This window comes from Trichechus manatus, unplaced genomic scaffold, assembly GCF_000243295.1.
Source record: "Trichechus manatus latirostris isolate Lorelei unplaced genomic scaffold, TriManLat1.0 scaffold00065, whole genome shotgun sequence".
NCBI classification, from domain to species: domain Eukaryota; kingdom Metazoa; phylum Chordata; class Mammalia; order Sirenia; family Trichechidae; genus Trichechus; species Trichechus manatus.
Genome location: NW_004444001.1, coordinates 9941453 through 9964344, shown reverse-complemented (window position 1 = coordinate 9964344; position 22892 = coordinate 9941453). Strand labels below are relative to the sequence as shown.

At 52.4% G+C, this 22892-nt stretch overlaps 2 protein-coding genes across 2 annotated transcripts in view; one reads left to right on the top strand and one right to left on the bottom strand.

Annotated features, from left to right (window-relative positions):
- Positions 1-7498: 7498 nt before the first annotated feature.
- TCTE1 (t-complex-associated-testis-expressed 1) lies at positions 7499-14680 on the top strand. Its single transcript, XM_004379566.1, has 4 exons — positions 7499-7745; positions 9082-9650; positions 12287-12736; positions 14474-14680. The coding sequence occupies exons 1-4, from the start codon at positions 7499-7501 to the stop codon at positions 14678-14680; spliced, it is 1473 nt and encodes a 490-aa protein (XP_004379623.1).
- Positions 14681-18148: 3468 nt separating this feature from the next.
- The window catches only part of TMEM151B (transmembrane protein 151B), an 11207-nt gene continuing 6463 nt past the window's right edge, over positions 18149-22892 (bottom strand). Inside the window, exons 3-4 of the mRNA XM_004379565.2 lie at positions 20503-20946; positions 18149-19276 (exon numbers count right to left, since the gene is read on the bottom strand). Of these exons, the coding sequence (XP_004379622.2) occupies positions 18149-19276; positions 20503-20946 (1572 nt within the window). The remainder of the gene's footprint in view (positions 19277-20502; positions 20947-22892) is intronic.

Below are 22892 nucleotides of genomic sequence, written 5' to 3'. Positions count from 1 at the left end.
GTAATATGTGGGATTGCCAAGAGTCGGTATGTGCTCAACAGCAACAGTTTTGGTTTATACTGCCTCCTGCTGTACACACACTGTTAAGGGCCTAGAACTCAATAAATTGTAACTGTTTTTGGCCAAAGATATGGTTCCCAGCTATCCACTAGATACAAGCCATCAAATATGAGGACAACCCTGGCCTCTTGTCACTTTATATTACCTATTGTTGGGCCTGCAGAGAGCAGACCTTAACACCAAGTCCTTTAAGTTATGGCCTGATATGGTGTGCCCTGAATGTGATTTCAGGGCCCTGGACCCTGGTCCTGAGGACTCAGAATGAGGGTCTAGGGGGAGGAGGATTGGCCTTTCCTCAGGGATCACGGCTCTGGCTTGGGTTTGGTTGATGCTGAAGACATGGCCATGTGAAGTCCATGTTAGACAGGCTGATGAGGCAGCCCTGGGGAGATGAAAGGGCACTGGACATGTCCCCACTTTCCCAGTTTCCCCGTCCAAGGGTAGGATGTGCCCTTAGAGGGGATCCCAGATGGTGGCATGAGAGGCTGTCACTCCTGGTGGCCCCAACCTCCTCTCTTGAATATCAGAGAGGATGACTGTCCTGGAGAAGGACCAGAGTCTTGAACACACTTCCAGTCTTCAAACTCAGATTCTCTGATTGCCCTATAGGCTCGCCAGGGAGAGAAGGCTCCATAGAGGAAAGTGACCCCTCTAGACTTCTGGGGCTACCCTTTATGGGCCCTTAGAGACTGTCTGGGTGCCCCTTGGATCCCCAGCTGATGGGTGTCTACCCATCTTTGCAGGCTCCCAGGGAAGTAGGTGCCACCTGTTACCAGCTGCCGGCTGGTGATGCCAGCAAGGTGCCCAGGCCAGACCAAGGCCACCCTGGGAAGTAGGTGGAGTTCTCAGGCCTCCTGCCTTTTCATTCTCTGTGGTCACTCCCCACCTGCTCCGCCTTCAGTGGGATGTTCTCCTTGCCTCCTTTCTAACTTTGCTTTCAGGATCTGAAACTCATTCACATTGAGGTGTGCACAACTGATAAGAGGATCTATGTATGTATATATGTAATTTCTGTGCACTTAAATTGTCAGAAATAACATATATTACATGACTTCTACATTTCTAAAAAGTTTGCTACATTAGTGTCAGTATAATATTTGATAATATACTTTGCTTTCGTTCGTCCTAAAATGCATTTTTAAAAAGCAGCTCAAGATTTATATATAAATATATGCATACGCAAACGGTTAAGCACTCAACTACTATCGAAAAGGTTGGCAGTTTGAACCCACCCAGAGGCACCTCGGAAGACAGGCCTGGTGATCTGCCTCCAAAAGGTCACAGCCTTGAAAACCCTACGGAGCGCAGTTCTACTGTGCACACATGGGGTCGCCATGGGTTGGAATAGACTCGATGGCAACTAATAGCAACGACGTACATACACGTGTGTATGTAATATTAAGAGTTAGTTTCATTAGGGGAAAAATGCATTTTAACATAGCAGAGATAAAAACCTGTGATAGGGACCTGCAATTCCCATGGTAGGGTGGGATCTCTTCCATCCTGGGGAGACCCTCCCTGACAGATCCTCTCTGCGTAGATAGGACCCTCTCTTCCCAGGGAGTAGGAACGTACTTTCTTCTTTCCTAGTGAAGGGTGGAAAAGTGTGGGGAAGGGGGCACACCAAAAGACTGTGGAAAAAGCAGTACATTGTGGTTAGAGGCACTCAGGCCCTGACCCCAGCCCTCATAGGCGTCCTAGGCCCAGTCATTTCCTGCTCAAAACCTCAGTCTCTTCATCTGTGAAATGGGGATTTATAGAGTGGTTGTAAGATTCAAATGAGAGAACAGTTCTGAAAGGGCCTTGAAACTGTTAAGTGCTTAGCAGATCTAAGTTGCTGATGCCGTCCTCTGGCTGGAGAGATGGAGGGTGAGTCTGGAGGCTGGGGCAGGACAGGAGAGGAAGCGGCCACAGGGGTTAGCTGTCAAGGCCTGGATATAATAACCTCAGGAACTTTGGCCCTCCTCAGCCATCCTATTAAACTATTTCATCTACTGATTTGGAATTTTTCCCCATATTTTTATTCACCCAACTGTTGTTATTGTGTGTCGTCGAGTCGATTCTGACTCACTGTGACCCTATAAGATAGAGTAGGACTGCCCATGGGGTTTCCTAGGCTGAAATCTCTACGGGAGCAGATCACCAGGTCTTTTCTCCCCTGGAGTGGCTGGTGGGTTCAAACCACTGACCTTTTGGTTTGCAGCCGAGCACTTACCCATTGCGCCACCAGGGCTTAGGACTCTGTGGTCTCAAAGTGGCAGAAATCCACCTCTTAGCTTCAGCAAAAACAGATTTATCAGAAGACCGCCCAGTTAGCTCTCAGACCTGAAGGAACTGCTGAGGAGTTGGGCAGTTCTGGGTACCTCGGGAACGACTCCTTTCTGCTGGTCTCCACCAAGCTCCATTCCCTCCTGCTGAAGACAGGCCTAGTTGTATCAAGGCGAACAGAGGTTCCAGTAGCAGGGGATCCATGTCCTTCATTGACACATGTCCTTCCGTCTACCTCCACTTGTAATAATCCCAAGGGCTCTGACTGGCTTGCATCAGGTGGCCACCCCTGAGTCAATCCCTCTGACCACTAGGATACTCCTATTGACCAGACTCCATTCTCAGGGGGGTGGTGCAGCCAAAACACCAGCTCCCTGGTCTAAAGCAGGCCTGGCACTGGGCTAGGGACTAGAGATGAAAATGAGTAACAAACAGTCCCTGGTCTCTAGTGTGGGTGTGGGGAGAGGGAGTCGGTCAGGCCACTGAAGTGACACAGGTGCTGGAATGGGCTATGGTCTGACAGAGGGAAAGGTTGTTGAGGGGAGGGCAAAAAAGGCTGAAAGTCTTCAGAGAGGAGACAGTGCTTGAGCTTTGACTTGAAAGACCAATGCTTGGCCTTTTCCCAGGCTGAGACAGGCATTCCAGGCACAGAGAACAGCTTGAGCAAAGGCTTCTGGTTGGGATTGTTGTTGTTGTTATTATTAGCTGCCGTGGCATAGGCCCTTGACTCATGACAGCCCTGTGTGTTGCAGAGTAGAACTGTGCTCCATAGGGTTTTCATGGCTGTGATCTTTTTGGAAGCAGTTCACTAGGCCTTTCTTCCACGAAGCCTCTGGGTAGATTCAAGCCACCAACCTTTAGGTTAGCAGCCAAGTGTAAACCACTTGTACGACCCAGGCTCCTGAGCAGAGGCTGGACACATGAAATAGCCTACAGTGTTCTGGGCGTGGGGAGGCGTTTACTTCAAAGAGTGTCCAGTTGAGGGAGCTGGGCTGTACCAGTGAGCGGTGAAGGGTTTGCACAGAGGCCCACCATGGCTGCAGTCTGAAGGCTAGATGAGAGGGGGCCAGACTGGATGCCAGAGACCAGGCGCTGGGCAGCTGGAGCCACGCTCCCTGCAGACAGTGAGTCCCTGCGCTAAGGCAGTAGCAGAAAGGGAGAAGAGAGGCTGCTGGGATGGGAGGCCGAACTAAAGGGATCCAACAGTAATTGGATGTGAGGGGCCTGCAGGAGAGAGATGATTCCCAGCCTCTGGTTCGAGCATCTGGGTGGAGCCTGGTACCCTTGGCCAAGGTAGGAAGCCCAAGAGGAGGAGCAGCTTAGGGGAGGCACTGAGTTCTCTTGGGGGCAGACTGAGTTTGAGGGACCTGGGTGGCATCCTAGTGGACCCCCAGGAGATCTCTGTGACCCCTCCAAAAGGAGGGAGGCAGGGGTACTATGGAAGAGCCCTGAGGGACCTCAACATTTGAAGAGTGGGCAGATTGAGAGAAGCCTGCGCTGCAGACCTTTTGAAAAAGAATGGTCAGAGCGGTAGGAAGACAGCTGAGATTGTGGCTTGCTGAGTGGTGGGTATCGGGCATACGCCTTGTCTGGGAGGAGCTCACACTTCATGTCATAAAGTTAGTAACAGGCAAGGGGTTAGTTTTGCTCATTATTCTTTTAAATAGTACTTTTGTTTTATATTTTATTGGTTTTTAAGCATATGGAACTAAAATCCTTCTTAGGATATGCTGGCCCTCTGTGTCTGGTAATTTGCTTGTCAAAAATATTTAAAAAACAAACAAGAAATGACTAAGTGAAAACCCTCAACTCTGACCTTATTAGGAGGTTAATGTTTTCAACCTTTGCCTGAAAAATGACATCAGACCTCATGGCACTGATGTCACTGTAAAAGCTGAAGGGTGACAGAGGCTCTTTTTTATCCCAGCCATGCACATGGCAGGCACGAGGAGCCAAGACCTGCCCCTTCCTTCTGGAACACACCCCAGGATCATGTCCAGAGGTGGGCTGCAGACACCAAACAGCAGCAAGAGCAATTAGGACCAGACCTTAGGAAGAACTGCCAGATCCTGGGAGAGTGAGGCACTGGGCAGTGCAATTCAGGTCACCCCACTCCAGAGGGTGCACCCTGCCTGGCCCCAGGTGGGGTTCCCCGAGGTGCGGCCTCCAGGAGGAGAAGGGACTGCTTGCTATGATGGTGAGGCTGGGTAGTGGTATGAGTAATGCCTAGGGAGCCAGCTCCGGGACAGCACCTGCTAGTAACCTGGGACTCCCCCTGCCGAGCCCGGTCCTGCTCCCTACGTGTGGCCCATGGGGTATCCTGGCTCTGGGTAGCATCTGGGACCAAGAAGAACCCCAGAATGCATTATGCCAGAATCTTGAAGAGAGCAAGGATCTGCTCCACCGGTAACCTAAGTGGGCCCAGGATACTGGAGCTGGAACACCACTGTCCATTGCACAGACTGTGGGTTCCCTCTGTCCCGCTGTCTACCCAGCCCCCAATCCACCACTGCCAACATGTCCTTCACACGTCCCCTGGAGACAGGCCAGGGCCTCAGAAACCTTCCACCCACTCAAAGTTACTATCTCAAGTCGGCACTCAGGACACAGGCCTCCAGCCCAAGATCCCTGTGCTTCCTAGTGTCTTCATCCTCCACACACCCCTCAGAGGACCGTATCTCAGAAGACTCTCCACAACAGCCCCCATACGGAGATGTCCCATTTTTACAGATAAGGAAACTGAAGCTCAGATAGGTTAAGTAACTTGACTAAGGTCACACAGCATGTAACTGGCAAAGCCAGAAATGCAGAGAGTCCTCCCAGCCCCACCCTCTGAGGGGCCATTAGTCAAAAAGCATGAGCTGGTTATTCAACAATTCTGGACACAATCTGTTTGTACATTTGCATTTTATTTGCATAAGGGGTATCACAACTCATAAATATCTTCCCTACACTGTCCCCACCCTTGCCCAGAGGCAAGTCTCTCTTCTCTTTCCTGCTCTCTCTCTCTCAGCCAGGCTCATCCTCCTTGAGATGCCTGGCGGGCTGGGGAGCACCATATGGTCCCCTCCCTCTGCCAAGGACGCCTTTGCTGGTTCAGAGTGTTCCTTCCCACCGACCACTACACAGTGCACCGAGGCAGGGTGCAGAACTGGGGGGAAACTGCCCAGAGGAGCAGCTGAAGGCAGGGGAGCCCCACTTCTGCCTGCAGGTCTCAGAGCAGGGGCACCTACACTGAGGGTGCAGGAATGGGCAGATGGGGGGTGGTTCCCGAGTGCAAGACACATCCTCTGTCTTCTGTCTCCAGCCTCGGATTTAGCTCCCTTCTCACCTCCCACGTCTGCGTGCCCGCTACTGTCTGGAAAACCTGGAGGCTGGGAGAACTGGGAGGAAGACTGGGATGGGAGATGGTAGGGAGGGGCCTGGAACTCAAGTTCTCAAAGGGAAGGAGAAGAGGAAGGTGCTGATCCCCTGGACGCGGCATGGGTTCAGTTCCTCCTCTCCTTTCTCTCTCACCCTGCAGTGTCCAAAATGGTATGAAAAAAGGAAAGTAAAATACCTCATTAATAATTTTATACTGATTACATATGTAAATAATAACATTTTGGATATACTGGGTTAAATATAAAATTGATTTCACCTGTTTCCTTTTACTTTTTTTTAATGTGGCAACTAGAAAAATTTAAGGAGCTCTGGTGGTGCAGTGGTTAAGCACTCTCCTGCTAATTGAAAGATGGAGAATTCGAACCTACCAGCAAATATGGGGGAGAAAGATGTGGCAGTCTGCTCCCATAAAGATTACAGCCTTGGAAATCCTATGGGGCAGTTCTACTCTGTCCTATAGGGTCGCTATGAGTCAGAATCAACTCGACAGCAATGGGTTTGGTTTGGTTTTGGACTAGAAAATTTAAAATAACATATGTGGCTTGTATTCTGGTTTGCGTTATATTTCTATTACCCAATTCTGTCCTCAGCTCCATCCTCTGGGTCAGGCAGTTGCTGTTATGTAAAATACTTGATGCAGGGAGCTGGGCTGAATTAAGTAGTCCTTTATTATACCTTATAATAAATGACCTTAGGATCCCTGGTGGCACAGTGGTTAAGAGCTTGGATGCTAACCAAAAGGTCTGCAGTTCAAATCCACCAGCCGCTCCTTGGAAACGCTATGGGGCAGTTCTACTCTGTTCTATAGGGTCACTATGAGTTGGAATCGACTTGAAGGCCACTGGTTTGGGTTTTATTATACCTTAGGAGTCCCTGGGTGATGCAAACTGTTAACGTGCTTGGCTGCTAACTGAAAGGTTGGAGGTTTGAGTCCACCTGGAGGTGCCTTGGAAAAAAGGCCTGGTGATCTAATTCTCAAAAAACAGCCATTGAAAACCCTGTGGAGCACAGTTCTGCTCTGACACATGGGTCACCATGAGTCGGAATCAACTCAATGGCAACCGGTGGTGGTGGTTATTATACCTTGGTCTTTTGGCAATACACGCCTAACACCTTTCACCCTCAGAGGGGCAGTGTAGTGTAGGATTAAGAGTATGAACTTGAGAGAGTGGGTTCAAGTCCACGCTTGTTATTTATAAGCTGTGCAACATTGAGCAAGTCAGTTAACCTCTGTGTGCTTCTGTTTCCCATCTGAAAAGTGGGAATAATATGAGAGGCTCTTGGGAAGATTGAGTTAATATGCATAAAGAACTAAAATAGAGTGTTGGGTATACAGGAATTGCTGATATTGCTGAATAACTATTCTTATCTAAAATTTTGAGGCTGCTCCTTTCTATACAGTTTCTTGTGCCAGACAGTATACTATGCTCCTTTGAATGTACTCTTTTACTCACTCCTCCCAATAATCATATTGGTAACTGTTATCCTCATTTCATAGAGGAGGCATCTGAGACTCAGAGAAGTTCAGTAACTTGCCCAAGTCACACAGCTAATTAGTGGGATTTGCACCTGGATCCATGCCACTCTGAAGACTGAACCTTAAACACCACCCTGTGCTGCATCTCTTGGTAAATGCCCACTGAGTTCCCCCTTCCTCTTGATCCAGGTCCCCACCAGCATCAGGAACCTGCCACTCTGAGCAGCTTTCTGCCACAAGGTCACCAGGGGGCCACCTGCCCTTGCATTGCCAGCCTCTACCATGCAGGACAACCTAACACCACTGCCGATGTCAGTCTTCAGCCGGCCGTCAGAGACAACCCAAGACCAGTCCTCTGCTGCAGGCCAAGCCACGAGCACAGCCCCACAGCCCGTAAAGGCCACAGTTGTGACACCTCCCATCAAGTCCAAGGGCCTGAATACATCCAATGTACGTCGGATGCGCCGGATCATCGCCGAGGACGCCGAGTGGTCACTGGCCATCGTGCCCCTGCTCTCAGAGCTCTGCATTCAGCACATCGTCAAGAACTTCCAGAGTGAGTCAGCCCCTGTCTTGGGAGGGAGGGAGGCCATGAGTGGGCAGCATGGTTGAGTACTGCCTGGAGCCGAGTCTCAGAGGCTAGGTCCTGTGCAGTGGCATCACTAGGGGAGGGCAGAGGGTATGAACTGCACCAGGTGACACTGTCGGTGGGGGGGGGGTGACACCAAAATAACTGTGTATAAAATTTCTGTGCAGTGTTTCAGCAGAAATTAATTATTGTTTATAAAAATATCCCTGTAGTTAGTCATAACAACAAAAAATTTTTTCATAAGACCAGCTTACATGTATCAATATACCTACAAGACTAAAACTCTATGCTAATTTACTTTTTGAACCTTCTAATGCACTCTGGTCAGAGGTGTCATTACTACCCAATTACAATGATGGTTTGAATCACGTGGTTTCGTCTGTACGCACTACAAGCACACACTGTTGTTTTCATTGCTGCCAGCACTAAGGATTCTGTTTGGTCGGGTATGGGAGGAGGTCTGATGGGGGGCAGCGGTGACACCATGAGTTACCACACTGGGTAGCACCAACCCTAGTGACACCACTGGTCCTGTGGCAGCCCCTGTCCTCATTCTCACTTGACACTTCCCTTCCACACAGGCCAAACAATCCAGCCCTCCTCCTCCAGAAAGCCCTCCCTGCTTAGCATCCTCCACTCTGACGGAGTCTTCCATGTCATGTATGGAATGTTAATGTTATATAAATGTAACTGTTAATCCTTTCCAAAAGATGAGTTGCTAGCCTTGCCTGTCAGATGGGGAGCTCTCTGAGGACAGGGCCATCATTTTGTCTACAGCATCTATCACCACCTGACCTCAGATATATTCGTTCACCTACTTGTTTATCATCTGTCTCCCCTCACTAGAATGTAAACTCCAAGAGGGAGGGCATTCTCTGTGTTGTTCACTGTTGTATCCGCAGCACCTGGAACAACGCCTGGCACATAGTAGGTGCTCAAAAATATTTATTTTGAAATGAATTAATCAAATCAGATTGGGAGCCTCTGAAGTCAGGGATTGTCTCCCCATCGTACTGGATGATAATTGACGGTTCGACCTGAGATTCCTCCTTAGACTGGGAGGTCCCAGAAACCAGATGCTGAGGTGTCCCCCTTCCGGCAGGGAGCAGCACCCCAAAGCCAGGGGCTGTGTCTCCCTCCTCAGGTTGAGTCTCCCTGAGAGGAGCCGCTGTCTCCTCTCTCAGACCGGGGCTTCCCTAAGGGCAGGGGAGGGTCTTGTCTTTCCTCAGTGGCTCAGCCCAGGGCGCCATGTTGTAGTGGCCCCAACACTGTGACCCCTGCTTTCCTTCCTCTGTTCCCAAAGACAACCCTATCCTGACACAGCTGCTCCCCGAGGATCAGCGGAAGGTCCTGGACCACCTGTCTCCAGACCTGCCGCTAACCGTGACCGCCAACCTGATCGAGAATGAGAACTACTGGCGCCGCTGCTGCACGCAGCGCTGGCCAGTGTGCCACGTGGCCCGGCACGGCGGCAGCTGGAAGCGCATGTTCTTCGAGCGGCACCTAGAGAACCTGCTAAAGCAATTCATTCCGGGCACCACAGACCCCGCGGTCATCCTCGACTTGCTGCCACTCTGCAGGAACTACGTGCGCAGGATACAAGTGGATCAGTTTCTTCCGCCGATTCGGCTTCCACCCCCGCCCCGGGACGGGGACCAGTCGGACTCCGGTAGCGAGGGAGAGATGGAGGAGTCCTCCACCGACCATTACCAGCTGCGTGACCTGGTGGCTGGCCTGAAACACCTGGAGGAACTAGACCTGGTGTACGGTGTCAAGGACTGTGGCATGAACTTCGAATGGAATCTCTTCCTCTTCACCTACCGCGACTGCCACTCCCTGGCGGCCACCATCAAGGCATGCCACACCCTCAAGGTACCACCTGCCGGAGCCTTCCCCCACCACCCCTTCTCAGTTTCTCTACGATGCCCACTCCCGTCTTCTTCCTCCACTGTCACCTTCTTCTTCCTCCCATTTCCTTCTCCTTGATTAACACTGGTTTTTATGCACACTGCACCAAGCTAGATTCTGGGGTTACAGAGATAAATAAGGCACTGCCCTTCCATCCACCAGCCAACAAGGTCCTGTCCTAGGCGCTGAAGATACAACAATGAGCAAATTTATACCATTGGTGCCTTCTGGAGTTGACAGTCTGGTAGGATGAAAGATATTAATCAAATAATCATAGAAATGCAAGATTGAAACTAGGATAGGGTTGCCAGATTTAGCAAATAAAAATGTGAATTTTAGATACACACCGAATAACTTTTTAGTATGAGAATCAGCCAGTGAAAACCTTATGGATCGCAACTGTCCAGTCTGCAACCAATCACAGGGATGGCACAGGGCTGGGCAGCATTTTGTCCGTTGTGCATGAGGTGGCTATGAGTTGGGCGCCAACTCTAGCATATTTCACAACAACAACATGTCCTAAATATTGCATGAGGCATACTTGTTTACCTGAAATTCAAATTTAACTGGGCGTCCTGTATTTTATCTGGCAATCCTAAACTGGGATGAATGCTATAAAGAAGAAAAACTCTTATGAGAGATCATAAAAGATGGATTTGACCTTGCCAGGGAAAGCTTCCCTGAGCAAGTCTCACTTAAGTAGAGATGAGAAGGAAGAGTAGGAGTTATAGTATTAAGGAGAGAGGGAAGAATATTCCAGGCAGAGGGAGCAGCACATACAGAGGCTCTGAGGGCAGAGTGAACGTGGCAAATTCAAGGGGCTGAAAGAGAAGGCTAGTGTGGCTGGAGCCAAGGGGGTGAGATGAAAATGAAGAAGCAATAGTGGCCAGACTCACTGGGCGAAGGAAGGCCTTGTTAAGGAGTCTGTCTTTATCCTTAAGAGCTTTGGGACACCATCCAAAAGTTTTAGGCCAAAAGGAGGTCACGCTATTTCATTTTTCATGTGAAAATATCTCTCTCCTTATGATGGAGAATGGCTGGGGCAGGGTCACACTGGACATGGTAGGTCATCTGGGAGATCATGGTCAAATCCAAGTGAAGATGAGGGTAGTTTGAATAAGGGTGGTGTCTATGGAGACTGAGAGAAGTGAAGAGATTAAAGAGATATTTAGGCAGTCAAATCAACTGGCCTTCCTGGCATAAGGAGGATCTGGAAGAGAAGGTGAGCTTAACACCAAGGCTTCTGGCTTATGAGGCTAGATGGATGAAGGGGCTATTTGCAGAGACTGGGAATGTGAAAAGAGGACCAGGTTTGAGGAGGAAGGCCATGAGTTCAGTGTCACGTTTGAGGTAGCTTTGAGACATCCCAGAGAAGGAGCTAATTTCTTGGTTGGGTAGATGGGTCTGAAGCTCAGGTGAGAGGTCTGACTTGAAGGTAGAAAGGGAAGCCATCGTCTTCATGGAGGTGGCAGTTGAAGCCCTCATGAGGGAGAGCCGAAAGTGAGACGAGAAGAGACCTAGTGGAGGGTAGCAGTATTGGTGGGTTTGTGTTTGGTGTCAGGAACATGAGGCGTTCCCATCCAGTGGCTGCTCATTCCCCTGTAAATGATGAGGGGAGTTCACCTGCTGCAAAGGGGTGCAGGGGGGGCATCTGCAGTTTGAGGAGGCTGGGAAAAGCTGAAATAGTTGTTGCATATTATGAGAGACTAAGTTGGCCAGAGAGCTATAGTTGGGTTGGCATATGGCATTGAGGGCCAATTGGTAGTTGGAGATAATAAATTACCAGTGATGCCAACAAGCCCTGCCACGTGACTTTTTTTCACTTGGGCACAGATATACAAAAAATAGAGAGTGGGGTTGATCCAGGGTTGGGATTTTGCCAGACAGATGCATGAAAAAACAAGAGGGACAGAAGATTCTAAGCTGGCTAAAAGGGATGCAAATAAAGGAGAGGACTGAAGGATAGATGCAGAGTAGAGAGGAATAGCTACCCAGAGATCTCAAGAGAGAGTTGAGAAGTAGAACAAGTCAGCGGGAAGGAGAAGGGTAGGGACTCCTCTCCTCTCATCTACAATATTCATAACACTAGTCCCATCCCTTCTTTTATTCCCTCATCCCATCTGTTTCCTGCCTCTCATCTTCCCCACTTTCTCCCTGGTTCTCACCCTGGCAACCTCCTTCAAAGGATTCCTTTCCCTGCCATGGTGGATCTCAGCCAGATGACAAGGGCACATTGAAGGGTTGGGGATTCAAAACCTGCCTCTGTCCCTTGATCACTGTGTGACCCTGAGCAAATGATGTAATCTCCCTAAGCCTCCATTTTCTGTCTGTAAAATGGGGAGAATTTGCCTTACCTCAATGGGATGCTGAGAGTTAGAAATAACAGTTATGAAATGTTCTAGCAGTATGCCCAGCACATAGTAATGGCTCACTCAGCCATGCTGGGTAGGCATACCCAGCCCAAGAGCCAGCCAGATGGCCAACACCAGGCGAGCAGAGTCTCAAGCCTCCACGTGGCTCCCTCCTTCACCTGCCTTCTGCGGTGGGCAGGCAGATTCTCCCCAGCCAGTGGGTTCTGCAGACCCTCTAACTGCCTGCAGGTCTTCAGGCTGACCCGAAGCAGGATGGACGACGACAAGGCACGCATCCTGATGCGCAGCCTTCTGGACCACCCAGCCCTCGAGGAGCTTGACCTGTCACACAACCTCATTGGAGACCGTGGCGTGCGCGCCGCTGCCAAGCTGCTGAGCCACAGCCGCCTGCGTGTACTCAATCTGGCCAACAACCAGGTGCGTGCACCAGGTGCCCAGTCCCTGGCTCACGCCCTGGCACACAACACCAACCTCGTTAGCCTCAACCTACGCCTCAACTGCATTGAGGATGAGGGCGGCCAGGCCCTGGCCCATGCCCTGCAGACCAACAAGTGCCTCACCACCCTCCACCTCGGTGGGAATGAGCTGTCGGAGCCCACTGCCACACTCCTCTCCCAGGTGCTCTCCGTCAACACTGTGCTCACCAGCATCAATCTGTCCTGCAACCACATCGGCCTGGTGAGCCACCACTTCTAGAGCAGACAGGGCCAAAGAGCTGCCCTGAGACTTTTAGGGGGTGGTTAGTGCAATCCAATTGCCATGGGGTACTTGCAGGATAATTGTTAAGATTATAGACTTTGCCTAGTTTCAGTTGCAGCTCTGCCATTTAGCTCTTGGGCAAATTACCTAACCTCTCTGGGCCTCTATTTCCCCATCTGTAAAATGGGGATAACAGCTGCAACAATGGGCTCAAACATACCGACAATTGTGAGGATGGCACAGAATCAGGCAGTGTTTCGTTCTGTTCTACGTAAGGTCGCCATGAGTTGAACCCAACTTGAGAGCAACTAACAACAGCAAATGGGGAAAGTAATAACACTGCCTCCGTTTAAGTGTTGTTATTGGGAGAATTAAATGAGTCATACTTTTAAGGCAACCATTGTAGGGCACTGGGTGAGTCTTCAGTAATTACTAGCTGTTATTATAACTCAGGGTGACATACTACGCTGGTACCCAATATCCACTGTTTTTCTGTTAATCCTGAGTTATCTGGTAAGATGCATATTATTAACTCCACTTTACAGATGGAAAACTGAGCCTCAGAGAAGTTAATGAGTTTCCCAAGAGCATCCTGTCAGTAGAAAGTGGCAGAGCTGTCTACTTCCAGTAAACAGTGTGTTTCAAACTTTCCTGACCAAGTCCTGGAGTAAGAAATGCAATTTACATGACAACCTAGCGAACAGATACATAAAATATAATTGAAACTTACCTTTACTGCTTGTGATATATGCTGATGTTTTATATTCACATCCTTTATATTCTACTCTATTTCATTTTTTAAATGCTGTTGTGGCCCATTAAATTGATTTCACAACCCATTATTTGGTCATAACCATAAAACAACAGCATCCTGCCTTCTAATATGAATTTTTTTCACATTGGGCCTAGCCCACCCAACCCGGAAGGGACTAGAGCTGTGGGGACTAGCGATGAGGGCCCTCCCTGTACCTCTAATTAGACCCTGCACCCTCTACTGCACCTCCCCCATGGGAACAGTCTTACACACACACACACACAGTATCTCTAGAGGGGGTGCTTTTGGCTACAAGTAACAGGAAGCTCAACTAGGAAATGGCTTAACCAAGAGGAATACTCACTACCTCCCATAAGCAGAAGCTCCAGGGTAGGGGGTCCTGAGATTGGTAAATTCCATGGCTCATGCCATCCCTCTGCTCTGCCACCTCAGCCACATGGCCATGGTCTCTCTGGTGCTCCTCCCACGGTCTCAAGACAGCTCCCGCACTACTAGCATCTCACTTGGAGGACATGCCCAGAGGTAGAAAAAGAAAACACTCCCCTATTTTGTTCCTTTGTTCAGAGTGAGGATAACTTTCCCAGAAGCCGCCCGCTCCAGACTCTCCTCTCATATCTCGTTAACTAGATTTGTTTCACATCTAAGGCTAAACCAGTCAAGAGGAATGGAATTACCATCATTGCCATAGGTCCATATTTTCCAATCCTTTGAGGGGTTGATAAATCAGTTTGAGCGAGTCTTGGCCACCATTTTTCAAATGAGATGGGATAGTATGGGATGTCAGTATATGACACAAATAGGTTAAGTATTGTTTTGTGAAACTTTTGCCTCAGTCGTATCTATATACAGACGTGTGTGAGTGGGTATACACATACTCGTGTGTGTGACCCAGGTAGTGATATAAAATGATCGCTTCCCATCCATCCCTCCCCCTCTGCCAGGACGGTGGGAAGCAGCTCCTGGAAGGGATGTCAGACAACAAGACGCTCCTGGAGTTTGACCTGCGCCTATCAGATGTGGCCCAGGAGAGTGAGTACCTCATCGGCCAGGCCCTCCAAGCCAACCGCGAAGCAGCCCGCCAGCGGGCTCTGAATCCCAGCCACTCCATGTCACCTACCACCAGTGGCCCCGAGAACTCCGCAGGATGAGATGGGGATAAGGCTGGGGGTCACTGCCCCAGCTCTCATTTTATCCGCCAGCCATACCTGCTGCAGAACTTCACACTGGTCCAAAGGGAGGGGGGAAGGAGACCATGTATATCCTTGGGGTGAGTGATCAAGAGCTGTGTGGGTAAAGATGTGAGGAGAGGGAGGAGGGGCTATGAAGTGGTGACCCATTTCCTGTGCCCAGGGAGGGTAGAACTGGACCCCCAGAAATGACCAACTTCTTTCAGGAACAGGGAAAAGAGAGAGGGCTCTGAGGGACTGGGCATGACTAGACTCTGATGGGGACTGACTGTTCTCCCTGACCCCCCTCCCCAATATCTTCCTCTCTACTGAACAGATCTTTGACCTCTTAACCTTCAAACAGACACACACATACCTCAGGCTGCACCAGAGCCTTCCACCCCAGAGACGGTGAGGAGAGGGGGGAGTCAGTGCCACACTGGGGAGTCAGTGAGTCATCCACAACTTTATTATCCACCAGTTTGATTTGTACAATCTTTGCGCTTGGAAATCCACAACAGAAAGGCCACAGTGTGATGCACCCAATTGACAGAAACCTGTCTCCTCCCCAGCCAGGCCCAGCCCACTCCACAAGCCTTTGTCCCCAGGACACATGGAACCTTCCAGGTGCCCTCCATGAGTCCCCGTCACCCTGTGGCTGCCAGCACAAAGCCCACACTGGGCCACACCACAGGAATCCTGTCAACTCTTAGGGGCCGCATGAGGACCTGACTGATAGATTCAGGCTGAGCCCCATCCTCCATCCTCCTTGGGCTGAGGGGCCCAGAGCCTCCAGATCTATGTTCTTGAAGGGTGGGTCATGGGCTGCAACCACAGCCCAGGGGTGCCTGCCATCCGGAGACTCCTTCCAACAAGCAGGCACCGAGCAGAGCACCAGAGACGGCTTGGGCGTGACTGCATGTGTGTGCCTGTCCGGGCCACCTAGAGTCTGACTGTCTGTGCCTGACTCCATCTGACAGTTCCGGAGTGCAAACGTGTGTGTGAGGGTGTGTGTGTGTGTGTGTGTTTGTGTGTGTGTGTGTGTGTGTGTGTAGCCACAGCTGCTAGCAGAGGTCCTAATTAGAGAAACAAGAACATTCAGTGTAAAGTTTAATTTTAGAGATTAATTAATTTTCTGGTTTTAGTTTTCCCTGGCAATCAATAAAGCTACCAAGAAAATAGAATAGGTTTCTCTCTAAGTCTGTGTGTGTGTGGGAGGTGAGTCTGTGTGAGAAGACTGAGGCAGAAATGGTCAATACAGGCAAAAATTATAATAGGGGTCCCCCTTCCCCTCCTCCCAGCCCGGGCTCTGTCTCAGGAACAGACTTGAGGGAAGAGGAGCTGAGTTCCTCCCTCCTTGGAGCTGTGAGGTGGCCAGGCTGCCTCCACAAAAGAACATGATATTCAGGTGCCAGCTGGCCTAGAACTGGGGCCTGAGGCTGCGGCTCACCACCTGTACCTCACAGATGTCCATTCAGAGGGAAGAGGGGCACTCCAACTGCCAAGCGCCTTGAGAAGCACAGACTCAGGTACAGGTGCACCAGTACTGGTAGGCAGGTGAGCACTGCTGCCAGTGAAACCTGGTGGGCAGCTGTCCCTCTGCCTGAGCCTCCTCTTCTCTAGCTTTCCCTCCCTTCGTAACTCAACCCCCTGATAGGCCAGGGGCTGTGGTATCCCCACAATTTGTGCCTCCCCGACCCCCTACCCGGGGAAGGAGGGAAGGGGAGCCAGAGGAGATGTTGCATAGGTGGAGGCCACACCCCTTGGCAAAGCGGAACCTGGCTGGGCTGGAGAGAGACAGGAAAGGCTGAAGAAGCGGGGAGGAACTCTGATGGCTCAGACAATGTGAGAAGCATGGGGGTGAGCAATGCCCAGGTGGCCCAAGGGTTACCCTGTCAGCTTGAAATGTGAGCTCAATCCCTGGGTGCTAAATCTGCTGGGAAAACTTTAGCCAGGGGCATGACGGGGCAGAAAGGCAGCACATCGACATGAACACTGAAGCACACTGGGGGAGGAGGGCACAGGGGAGAAAAGGGGGCTTCAGAGCTTTGGGGAAACAGGACCTGGAGCCAGCGCCCTGGGGTGGCAACAGGGTGTCCCTCTGAAGACTTTAGGACACCCGGCAGGGCTTCAGCTCATTGAGTAAGACAAAGGGAGGAAGAGAGAGGGGTCAGGCAAAATTTAGATAATTCCTGCCTATGACCCTGCCACTGGAGTTGAGTATTTCTCCAGTTCAGGCTTATAGCAACACCCTCAGCCTTACAGAGGCCAGAGTGAAGGGCAACCACTCTCCACTCCTCTCCACAGTGGGGAAGAGAGGGCTGCCCCCCACAAACCACTCCATTTTTAAAGGAGTGGTTTACTTCACCCTCTACTCATCTCTTCCCTTGGTCCCCCCTCCTTTTACTCCCACCTGTTTCCAGAGTTCCCTGTTGTCACCCAGGTCTGTCTCATGCTCTGTTCCCTCATCATTCCCCCTGAGTAGCTTTAAGAAATGTTACCTGGGTGGCATCTCAGCCCCTCTGAAGGAGTACCCCCCCCCCCGCCAGAACCCAGGTGAGGAGGCTGCTGCAGGGAGGCTGATGAGTTTAGAGACAGGACGGAGGTACACAGCCCTACACATTTCACCTCATCCCTCCCCCTTCACCCTGGCAACAGCCCTTCCAAGCCAGCGAGCAGGACGTAAGTGCTATCTGTGTGGTGAGCACAGTCTTCACGGGACCCCTGGGGCCCAGTGAGATAAACAACAGTGGAGGGAATGGCAGAGAGGAAACCCCGGTTACTTGGGCCAGCGCCAAGAAGAGAAGGAAAACATTCCATGGAGTTGGAATGGAGTGTCGGGGCTAACACCTGGTCCCAGACCTCAGACCCACTGAATTCCGAGCTGGTTGGAAGCCAGTCCTGCTATTCAGTAGACCACCCCCTTGCCTCAACTGGGAGAGGCCCCAGTGTGGCGAGGCAACCGAGAAAGGAAAGCCCCAATTCCCCTTCCCCACAGCCTCTACGCCTAGCCAGCTGCACACCGAGAGCCTCCCATTTGAGATGAGGCCCACCGCGGGTCCCACATCTCAGTCGCCACATAACAGTTGGAAGATCCGTTGAAAGGCTGGCTGGACGGGAAATCTCGAGTGTGTGCAGGAAGGGAACGTATTCCCTTAGGAAATCAGGAGTGGAGCTGAAAAAGGCGACTCTTTGCTAGGGTGGGATTCTAGGGAGCTGCCAACCTCCCCCACCGACCCACCCACCCATCTGTCTCTATGTACAGGGAAGGCGGGGGTTTCGATCCCGGTCCCATCGGGGTCTGTCCAGTGAGCCTCACTTTCCTTCCTCCCCGCCCAGCACAGCGTCAGTCAGCCATCAGCCATCGTGACTCCCCCTACTACACGCAGGAAGCACAGTCGGGCGAGGGGCAGGAGGGAGGAAGGCGCGGGCCTCTCTGGAGGCCAGAGGTCACAGCGAGGTCTCTACGCAGGAGCCATGGCGGTGTAGCGGCCGGTGGCTGTGACCCAGACACCCCTCCTGCCGGTGGACGATGAGGACCGGGAAGTAAAGGGCGTCGTGGTAGGGCGGCGGCGGCCCGGCCTCCTCCTCATCGTCGTCCTCGTCGTCCCCCATGCTAGCCTGGCTCGACAGCCGCGTCTGCTCCGTGGGGCAGCTCGCCTCGTTGACGCTCCCGCTCCGGCTGCGCCACAGGCAGCTGCGCCGGGACCCATAAAGGCGACCGAGCGAAAAGCGGCTGCCCCCGCAGCCAGCGCCCCCGCCGGGCCCTAGGCCGGCCCGCGGGCTGGCGCAGATGCTCAGGGCGCTGCGTGAGAAAATCGATGAGCTGCTAACCGCGCGCTGGCAGTGCTCGCAGCTGCGGCGGTACGGGGCTACGCCCGCCGCGCCCGGGCCGCCCACCCCGCCGTAGCGGCACGTGGGCGCATAGCCGCCGGCCGCGCCCCCCGCGCAGCGCGCCCCTAGCCCCGCCAGATCCATGAGTACCGCCTCTGAGTAGCTCGGCACCAGCTGCTGGTTGGAGCGGATGTGCCACTCGAGCTCCGTGCTGTCCACCGTGTTGACCCGCGGCAGGCGGTGGGTGAGCGGGGGCAACAGCTCATCGCTGGGGCTCAGGCCGCCGCCCGCGCTGCTCGCCGAGCCCGGGCCCTCCAGGCCAAAGAGCTTCTCCACGTGGTAGTGCGCGTAGGCCGTGCGGTACTCGGCCAGCACGCGCAGGGGCCACGACAGCGTGAGCAACGCTGCGGCCCAGAAAGCAGACGAGCAGGCGTACCACGGCGGCCGGGCCGGGTCCGGAAAGGCCACCATGAACTCGCGGAAGTCCACGTTCTTTAGGTGCATGCCCTCGCGCGCCTCCATATAGTCGTCCAGGCCCTCGTTCTCTGCAAAGAAGCGCGCGCGCTGGCAGAGGTACGCGTTCTCAGCCTCCACGCTGGCGAAGCTGAAGCACTTAGTGAAGCGCAGTCGCGTGGCCGGCGCGCCCTCCAGCCCCACCAGCGCCTTGGACACGTCGCGGACGCCGCAGCGTGCGTAATCAAACTCGGCCTCTGCCACGTGCGTGTTGACGCGCTCATGGTAGACCTGCGGCGAGGGTGAAGGTGGCAGGAGTTGCAGGGAGCTAGCACCTCGGTGCCCTCTTCTATCTGCTCACCCTTGCTGCTCCCATCACTGCCCCTGTGCCCTGGTCAAACCCTAATCCTGCCCCTGGGAACAGAACCCTTAAGCCGCGTAAGATCTTATCCTCTGATTTAGAGCGAAACTGAGGCCCTCATCTTAATCAGTGAATTAGAGATGAGGCCAGGACTAGAAGAACTTCCTGTGAGCACAGTAACTTTAATTAAGCTCAGCTTTCTCTGGGGGTCAGACCCTGGCTTGCCTGACCCTTTTGCCACTGCCTCATTTGTCCCATTCTGCTCCCTCCTCACCACAAACAGCATGCTCCCGTTCCCTTTTAGAAGTGTGTTTCCAATGGGCTCTCTAGAGGAGCTCCCTGATAATCCCTCAGTCTCTGGTCTCCCTGTTTTCTCCACAACTATCAGCCAGGCCCCTTCCCGTTTCTCACTGGCCCCAGGCTTCTGTCTGCGCATTCCAATACTAAGACAGAGGTCACCTTCATCTGGGAACATCTCCTGCAGCGCCCCAGTATGTCTAATGCTGGCCAGTCCAGGAAGTGCTGATTGACCCGCTGACCCTCCACAGGGCTTCCCATGCCCACCTCCACCATTTTGCCATCTGATGCCCACCTCCTTTGTGAGCCTTGGACTTAGGATCTGGGGACCTGGGTTTAAGTCTAGCACTACCACCGAAGAATTGTAGGCCTTGGGCAAGTCACTGAGCTTAGGTCTTTTCACCTGTGAAAGAGGACTCAGTAGCAGCTACCTCACTGGACAGCTGAGAGCATGTTGTGAGACCGTGCTTGTGAAGGCATCTCCCACCATTAAGCACTAAACAGTATAGACTCGAGCCAGACTGTCTGGGTTCAAATCCCAGCTCTACCACATACTAGCTGTTTGACCTTGAGCAGCTTACTTAACCTCTCCAGGCCTCTGGTTTCCTCATTTGTTAAAAATGGGAATCATAGTTACCTACCTCATAGGGTTGTTATGAGGATTAAATAAGCTATTTAATGTTTGTAAAGTATTAGTGTTTGCTGTTATTACTATGGTTTTTATTGCCCTCCTGGTCTAGTGCCCACAGGAGATCACTGCTGCCCGCACTGCTCTTTCCAGGGGCAGTCAGGCATGGTCCAAGCATCCCTCCCTATCTGGGGTGGCCTGCACTACCCCACCCCTCCACTAGCCCCTCACCTGGGTGGTGGTGTAGGCGTCGCCATTGCGGTAGCGGGTGACCTGGCGGGTGCGGCGGACATAGTGGTAGCTGATGGCCTTCCACCAGATGCAGGGTGTGGCCTGCTGCATGCGGCCCACACGCTCCCGCACACTGCTCACATCAACGCGGTGCTGCAGCTCATGGCGGGCTTGGCAATGCCAACATTCCACCAGGTAGACGGCGTACAACATGAGCAGGAAGGCCAGGGGGATGTAGACATAGCCATTGGAGCAGGGGCTGTCGTGGTACATGAGGCTGTTGCCCTGGTAGGCACTGCTGAAGGTGAGGCGGGTCACCGTGGTGACGTGGCACCAGGCCACGGCCCCCAGGCAGCCGTACATGAGCAGCGAGAGCAGCAGGCACTTCCAGTGGGACTCGCGGCAGAGGGATTTGGTGAAAGAAGGCTGGATGGGACGCTGCTGCTTAGAAGGGCAGGGAGAGGGGCCAAGATGGGTGGGGAATGAGAGAATGGGCAGGATGAGCACAGAGATGGATGCAGGGATGGAGGGGCAGAGGTCAGCACCGGAGATGACAGGCAAAGACACAGAGACAGGGATGTGGAAAGAAAAGGTAAGACAGAGATGGGAGCCAAGGACCAAAGACAGAAGTGACCCGGAGTGAGCCATGGTTACAGGGAAGGGTAATGGGATGTCAATACAGAGAAGTGCAGAGAAAGAGACACCCCAAAAGGCAGATAGGGATCAGAGCCAGAGATGGTGGGAGGAGGCCCAGGCAGCAAAGAACAGATGGGTAGGATGGCACCCAGACAGAGTCCAAAGATGGACACAAAGATGCCAATGAAACAGAAGAAGGTGTGAATGGGGAAGACAGGGGAGGACAGACAAACAGGCATCAGCAGAGGCAGTCCCCAGCCCAGACCCTTTCCAGGTATTCTAGGAAAGCAGGGAGAGACCCACTGACATCACCTCCCACTTAATAGGTGGGGCCCTCACTACTTAGAGATTCTTTCAGTCCTAGGTTCCAGAGGAGCCACACCTCTTTGACCCATCCACCTCCCTACTCCCACAGACAATCAACGTAATACCTCCTTCAGAGGGGGGCCACCAGGGAACCCTACTCCCTGTCTCATTCCCCACTTCGAAACCCCAGGCCCCTGTGAGTCACCTCCTGCACACTAACATCCTTCCCCTCTGTTCTAGGATGGGAGGGAGGGGCTGGAGTGCCTGAGCAGAAGGCAATCCAGGAGTAAGTATGCAGAGGGGCAGAGGCACATGGCTGGGAAGAGGATGGGGGTAAGCAGTGTGAGACGGGTAGGGAGGAAGATGTTTGCAACACAGCCATTTGTCAAGAGAAAATGATTTTGGGTGCTCTCCCGCGACCTGTCAAAGCATTTGGCACGTTCTGTCCCACAGTCCATCAGTGAGTTGTTTACATGTCTGACTCCCCCACTAGACTGAGTGCTCCTGAGGGCAGGGCCCATGCCTTATTCTTTTTGTACCCTAGGTGCCTACCATGGTGCTGGCACCCAGCAGCCACTTAACAAATGTGTATTGAGTTGGATTTCTGGTGGTGGCCTGTGCTTTCCCACCCCTCCTGCTGGGATCCTGATTTATCCCCTCAATTCCTCAAGCCTGACCTGGAGACCAGCCAGGGCAGGGAGAAAAGGGTGGAAAGGAAGGGCACAGTAACAGGCAGTGAGCCCTAGGCCTGGTGTGAATCAGAAGAAAGATCTGGAAGTGCAGATAGGTAGGTGGGCTAGGAAATAGCACACACCATATACTGACAAGGAGATTAGGAAACGTGGTGGTTGAGAAGCCTTGTTCTTGGGGGGGAAAGTGTACATATGCGCAACTTTCTCTGGCCACCTGGATGTATGCTTGTCCCCATGTGACCACACATCTGAAGGGGCTCTGCCTGTAAGTGTGTCCCTGCATGTGTGCATGTACGTACACGAGTATGCATGGGAGATGGGGTGGGGGGTGGTCTCCTGGTACTTCCCACAGTCCCTTTGTCTCCAGGTTCAGAAGACTGAAGAGTAGGGTCCCCATCTGCAGGTATGCTTAGTACCAAGATTTAGAAGGATTCCTGGGCTTAGGGTCTCCCCAGGGGGGGAGTAGCAGGGACGGAGAGAGAGGGGTGCATCCCATCCCACCCTCCTACCTCGCCATGCCCCCGCCCCACCACACACACACACTACCAGCTACTGGGGGAGAGGAGTCACTTCTGCACACATTTGACCTTCTTAGGGCCCCAGTCAGGTAACACATCACTTCCCCATGGCACCCTCCTGGCTTTGTCGTCCCTACAAGTCGCCCTTCCTGGCCCTCAAGGCAACACCCCTCTCTGAGACATCCTGGCCACCATGCCCACCAGGATAAACGAGCCCCCTCCTCCCCCCAACCTCGGG

What these genes read in the sequence shown, in the direction of transcription:
- TCTE1 (XM_004379566.1), top strand. Translation starts at nt 7,499, where the DNA reads ATGTCAGTCTTCAGCCGGCCGTCAGAGACAACCCAAGACCAGTCCTCT. An exon ending in CATCGTCAAGAACTTCCAGA is followed by an intron (nt 7,746 to 9,081) that starts GTGAGTCAGCCC and finishes CTGTTCCCAAAG; the next exon opens with ACAACCCTATCCTGACACAG. An exon ending in AGGCATGCCACACCCTCAAG is followed by an intron (nt 9,651 to 12,286) that starts GTACCACCTGCC and finishes AACTGCCTGCAG; the next exon opens with GTCTTCAGGCTGACCCGAAG.